Source organism: Schistosoma mansoni, chromosome W (assembly GCF_000237925.1).
Source record: "Schistosoma mansoni strain Puerto Rico chromosome W, complete genome".
Classification (NCBI taxonomy): Eukaryota; Metazoa; Platyhelminthes; class Trematoda; order Strigeidida; family Schistosomatidae; genus Schistosoma; species Schistosoma mansoni.
This window is the reverse complement of record NC_031502.1, coordinates 58909959-58916973: the sequence shown is the minus strand read 5'-3', so window position 1 is coordinate 58916973 and position 7015 is coordinate 58909959. Positions and strand designations below refer to the sequence as shown.

Genomic DNA, 7015 nt, shown 5'->3' with positions numbered 1-7015 from the left:
GATTGATAAGTCTTGCCAAATGAACGCTATACTCTGATCCTAAGCTGATGTCGTAACCCCCAAGCTAGAACTACACAGCGCAAAATATGCGACAAGCACTTTACTCCAAAGGTTCATTTATATACAGAAAATATAGGGTTTTTATAGTATTTTAGAAGTCCTTGGGTTTTCCCGAAAATTCTGGAATGTTACTAAAGCAGTGTGCTAATCAGCCAATCAGAACCTCTACATGTGACTTTTCACTTACGTGATGTTTCTAGAAAAACTTATAATCCAACGCTGAATGGATAAAATGCTTCTGGATGTTTCCTGAGTTTGTCATGTTTATTGCAAGAAATTTTCAGGATCGCCCCAACAGAGATGACTGGTTGGATTATTGCAAAGATAATTCTCATAATCCAGTGAAATAAGTAAAATCAAACAATATTCATCTGTCATTAATTTTTGAGAGTTGTAACTGAAATATTATGATTAGAAGTGAGATTGAGTTAATGATTGTCAAGTCGAAAGTGTTGTCTAGAATTCATTCATGAAGATACTCATGCACATTGAATAATGTACAGGTCTTGAAGTATGTTTAGTTGTTCAGTAGATTTACAAATGATACATCATTCTCCGGTTTTCCACTTTATTCTTCTAGTCAATAAACATCATATTGTAGTTAAAACTACGAAACGTCCGATAATTGAAACATCTGTGGTTATAGCATTACGTTAGTTACTTACTAATATATGCGTCCACAGTTGATTAAATGCTTCTGTATTGATCTAGTTATTGTTTGGTGGTGGAGTCCAGGATGCATACTTCATCTTATCTGAAACTGGTCATTTGGGTGCCCCTGGACTCGTGTTGATATTTGCATAGGACTCTAACTGAAAACCTTTCGCCCCGAAAGCCAAATCACGTTTCAATTCTTCCCATTTTTCTAATTTCTTCATCTCCTTTTTATTTATCCTTCATTATTTATATATTTAAAGAGATTATTCATATACTTCTCGTTATAATTATATGAATATTAGTTCATTTTATCATCTTACTTTTATTAGCCATGTCATTACTGCTACACTTGTAGTCTTTCTGTCAATTCTCATCCCTTACTTACAATGACTATTTGAGTATTTCTTTTTGGTTGTTATCAGTGACTTAAATATTGCTGCAATTTGTTTTGTTTTTTTTATGTCTGCATACAAATATAACCAATTATTATAAAAAAATCTGAAGATAGAATTAAGAACCCCATTGTTCGGTCTAAAAGCGTTCTGACAGTGACCATTCTGTAAATGTGTAGCTTCGGTCGTACAATTAGCTTTCAAGTGATATTCTTCGCACGACTAAGTTGCCCGCCTAACACATTTCAGTATGCCAAACCAGTTTTATCAAACACAAGCTGAATATGTAATATATGACAGTAACCAATCATGTTTATGCAAGTCAAACACGTGACCTACTATGTTTTCGTAGATGGAATATATCATTTTCTTATTGGTTTTCAGGCCTTATCACTCATGTACGGTGGGCGTTTCTGCTTTCTGATTGGTTTATCAAAAAGTGGCCTTCTAGACTAGTAAGATAAATAACGATCCGTCATTTAACTGGGTGTTAAAAGCGAACACCCTATGATTGTTCTGTGGCTTGCTTCCTTGGTGTTGGTTCGTATTGTACATTCTGAACCATTTAGGGATTGTGGTAAGTGTATGACTGATTTGTATTTTTTGTACCATGGAAGTATAACTTTAATTTTTCCCCAGAAAAGCTTTCACACTTAACGAGCATACAGCGTACCCGACGACAAATTGACCGCCGCTCAAGTGAGAGAGAAAACAGTGGTCACACTTGTATCTCGTAATTCTAATTAAGGGCGAAATAATGTTAAAAGTAAATTTAATTATTTAAAGACTCTATGATCCTACATTCTAATTTAGTTAGAAACGCCAATGCATTTCGATTCGATGACTAACATAAACTATTACAGTAAACTCATAGAAAATTTTTGATTATTTGTCTACTTGCTGTAATTTTGACATTTGACCCATTATGTGTGAGTCTGAATGCATCAATCTTTATCTATCCTCTCATTGGTTGTAAACACAGACAATCAATAATTCACCCACAATCGATCGACACCCATAAATATATATGAGTTTTTTAACACATACTTTCTTCCCTGTCTGCTTGCGGATTTCATTAATTATTACCAATGCACTGTCCTTACAATTGGTGTTCTGGCTTTTGAATAATCTCGAGTGAATTCTTAATACTACTAGGATATTTGGCCTGCGTAAATACTCAGTTAACGGGATATATAGAGGGATTAACCTCTACACTATACTACCGAACGACCATGAGGTCGCTCTAACCCATAGAAAAACAGCAAAGGCAAATGAACCAGGTATTATCCCTGAACTAAAAATTGCGGTATTGGATCTTCAAAAGCTTGGATTATGGCTGGCTTCATTTCGTACAGAAAATCCTAATTCTGACTTCTGTGACCGTAAAACCACCTCTATCTTGATTGACTCGTAAGTATACTTTATGCTAACTAACCCTATTTATACGTCAGAGTTGATAGGTTCGATTACTAGTCATTTGAATACCAACGGCTTCTGAATAAATAATATATTTGTAATATCCCGATGAGTAGAAAAATGGGATTTTCTGGCGTTTCATGACTCAGTGTAAGCCACTTCCTCAGAGAATAAATAACCAAAATATAATTAATCCAAGTTGAAATAGTACAACGGAACAATAAGAATATTAAGTGATCAATCAAAGAAAAAAACAGGTCCGAATAAATCAATGTCATGTCATTTCGGTTAAGGTAATCCATAAGCGACATCTATATAAATTTGTGTGTATGTATATGAGCACTGCTAAGAATGAAAATTGTGTGACTTTTATGGTGAGAAAGGATAGAGTTCAATTTGTAAGGTAATAGTGTGAATTGTAAATAATATCAGACTAGGTCACCGCGATAGATAGTCCAAGTAGGATGTATGGTAAGGCCTTCTTTTCTATTGAGAGAAGTAAGATTAAGCATTATATGGAACGCTTCAGATACTCTTCTTTCTTTGTAATGGGAAAAGCCTTTCTGTAATATTTTGATATTCTCAAAATCGACTTGGTGGTGGTTAAAAATGGCGTGGACTGTTATTGTAGATTTAATTTGAAGTCTATCCAGTTCTACAAGATGATTAGGTTTCTTTGTGTACGTAATATGTTCTTTGACACGAGTCAAGATTTCGTGAGATGACTCAAATATAGAAGGCATCACAATCAGTACAACGTAATTTGTAGACCCAGTTCTGTGTAGACATGAATGGGATTTTTTCTTTTAATCGAACTAAAGTATTTCGAAGTGTGTTCGTTGTCTTGTAATATACTTTAATTCTGTGTTGTTTTAAGATTCTTTGGAGTTCTGTTGTGCCACGACGGTATGGTAAAACTGCAGTACCAATCCATGGCATTTCATTCGAATTATTATTATTATTATGCACTGAACCGTCTTGTTTTAATATACTTCTAATAATCTTCATAGGAAAATTATTAAATTGTAAGATACTAATTACATTCTTTTCTTTTTGTTTGTCCTCTTCTGATGTGATGATCTTGTTGGCTCTTCTAAAAAGGTTTAAGGCTAGCGAGATCTTAGCAAAGCGAGACACCAATGACTGGTTTTAGCTCTTTCAAAAGTTGACGTGTTTCTGATTTGACTTTATTTTTAGTCGTTAGAGAATTTTTTTGGAATGATCTTATTATATGGTCCTGTTGAGAGATGTTCAAGAGCTTTATTAATGTAATCTGTTTTATTCATGACCTTTGTTGTGTTGCCTTTGTCGGCTTTTGTGATTATAATCGTTTTGTCTATTTGAAGCGAATCCAGAGTCTTGAATTCTTCTTTTGAATTGTTTGCGGAAGGTGCTTTTGTTTAGTCAATATATGGGATGTCTTTCGACGTAATGAATGCGACTGTTTTTCCGGTAGCTATGCGATTATTGGTTCTGTAATAGGAGCAACTTCAAGAGTTCTAAGTGGTTTTCTATGTAAATTGAAATTTAATCCTTTCTCCAGTAGAGTGATTTCATGATTGGTTAAGTTTCTGTCTGAGAGATTATGAACAATTCTTAGATCATTCGAATTAGATTTTATTGCTGACGTTTTCTTATCTTTCTTCCTTTGATCTCTTCTTTTTTTTTTATTTGCCGGCGTTTTGATGAATGTAAATAATGGCATTCCGTTTCTATAAACAGGTTAGAAATCGTGGTTTGTATTTATGTAGGAATTGAAAGCTTCAACAGACCATCTAGGTTTTTTATTCGTTTACGATATTTTTCAAGTAAATATGTGCATTTGTGAATGCGTCCTCGTTAAAATATTCGAAATGAGCGTTGAGAAGTCTGGATAGATATCCAGGACCGTCCTGGAGGTTTTACAAAAAGAGATTTCGGAATAATGTTGTCTTGTAAACATCGTTCTGTGATTGTACCAATTGCATTTACACTTAGATAATTTGATCCGGTTATTAATGAGTATGTAAGTATCATTACCAAGTTTTGATTTGATAATTTCAAATTTCACGCTATTTTCGACGACCACCAAGTCGATTTTGAGAATATCAAAATATTACAGAGAGGCTTTTCCAATTACAAAGAAAGAAATGTAGCTGAGGCGTTCCATATAATGTTTAATCTTACTTCTCTCAATAGAAAAGAAGGCCTTACCATACATCCTACTTGGACTATCTATCGCGGTGACCTAGTCTGATATTATTTACAATTCACACTATTACCTTACAAATTGAACTCTATCCTTTCTCACCATAAAAGTCACACAATTTTCATTCTTAGCAGTGCTCATATACATACACACAAATTTATATAGATGTCGCTTATGGATTACCTTAACCGAAATGACATGACATTGATTTATTCGGACCTGTTTTTTTCTTTGATTGATCACTTAATATTCTTATTGTTCCGTTGTACTATTTCAACTTGGATTAATTATATTTTGGTTATTTATTCTCTGAGGAAGTGGCTTACACTGAGTCATGAAACGCCAGAAAATCCCATTTTTCTACTCATCGGGATATTACAAATATATTATATTTATTTATAACAATCTATCCAATGCTCAATTTATTCGAAATTATCAAATCAAAACTTGGTAATGATACCTATGAACAGGTTCTGTTTCGACAACCAGGTATTATTATAAACCCATGTTACATATTGTACCCGAGCACATCCACTTGTATTTGGTAAAAGATTTGATTATTTTATTTTAAAAAGTTAATTATGTAAGATGATTATCAAACTCTATTACATTTTATAACTTTAGAAATCGATAATACTGATTATCGATCAATGCTGCAGCTACTAGGGAATTCTTTTCACAATTCGATAAATGGCCTTTTTACTATGTATCAGTGATCTCTGCATTCTCGAAATAAAATGGGACGGTTGACTGATCCTAATAGTCATAAAAAAATGTAGGATCTGGCAGAATTGTTTATCATGAGAAATCTCTGTACATTCTGTTAGTGGATGTAGATTGGATTAAAGCATATCATAAATACATCAAGAGAAAGTCAGTAAAGTACAGAGCATATGCGCTGAAACAATTTTTAATCGTTGGTTGTTTCACTAAACATTAATTTCAGATTTATGGGAGATGGCCAACCTATTGACAATTTGAGATTATTTTGCCATTATTGTTTATTATTTTTGTATTAGGATCTAAATTTGGAAAATTATATTCACTAACTGTAACGCCATGTGACAGGACACCGTGTGCGTTATATAAAGGTCAAAACGCTACTATTACAATTGAATTCACTACCCGTAAGTTATTCAATTACATATTTAATGCTTTTCATTCAACAATTTCATATCACTACGAATATGTTGGTTGTTTTAGAATACACAATATAGATCTAATGATGATCTAGTAACTAAAACACTGGTTGGATGGATAAATTAATTTCTGAACGTGGGTCATCGCATATGCACATAAGTTATTGAAAGTCTACTGAAAGTATGAACAAGAAAACAAGATGTTCATACCAACTCTTGTCAAACTCTAGATGAACAGTCGTATTAAATTTAAGCGTAAATTATGACAATTGATGTTAAAGATGAAACTTCAACGATTAGAAATACAATAGTGCCAATAATATACTGGCCATTCTAGTCCTAGTTTCTTTAAAATTATCAAAGGTTTAAAAATAGCTCTATATTAAACAATTGGTCAATCATGTTTAAATTATTCACTGTGAAGTGTGTTCGCGTTGTAGCACGTGAAAATATGTAAGTCATTCTTATTCACGACCACACCAGGGACTGATGTATATTTTATGTATGTTCGAGCTGTATCACTTACTCGTCACTTCAGTGAACACATTTAAATCACCAATCCCTTGAAAGGAAGCTCACATTTTCTGAGTGTTAAGGGAAAGTAGATAAAAGATTTGTGTAGGATATAGTGTGAAAAAAAATATGTACGTAGATTCATGAATCCTACCATAATATGTAGGTCTACAACATTCTTAGCTCGTGGTTTTTTTAAAAAAATGATAAATAACAGCACAACACTACAGGGATCATATCGGAATTACTTTTACTCGACTAACAAAATTGACACCCCCCGCTTGTATTCTCAATTACTGCTTTGGGTAATAAATGCTTAAAATGTCTAGATGATATGAAAATGAGTGAATTACTATCAAGTATGGATAACTAATCCGTAAGGATAGGTCGTGCACAGACCAGATTGCGACACTACGGATCATCGTTGAACAATCAGTTGAGTGGAACTCATCACTATACGTCAACTTCATTGACTATGAGAAGGCGTTTGACAGCGTGGACAGGAGAAAATTATGGAAACTTCTTCGACACTATGGAGTTCCTGAAAAGATTGTCAACATTATCCAAAACTCATACGATGGACTACAGTGCAAAGTCATGCATGGAGGACAGCTGACAGATGCATTTCCAGTAAAGACCGGAGTCAGACA

General features: G+C 33.7%; 1 protein-coding gene across 1 annotated transcript; it reads left to right on the top strand.

Moving 5' to 3' along the window:
- Positions 1–1616: 1616 nt before the first annotated feature.
- Smp_194840 (niemann pick c2 (NPC2)) lies at positions 1617–5947 on the top strand (the record flags this gene model as incomplete). The annotated part of the gene is made up of 2 exons (XM_018790325.1): positions 1617–1686; positions 5733–5947. 2 exons carry the CDS (start codon positions 1617–1619, stop codon positions 5945–5947), a joined length of 285 nt encoding a protein of 94 aa, XP_018655680.1.
- Positions 5948–7015: the final 1068 nt, after the last annotated feature.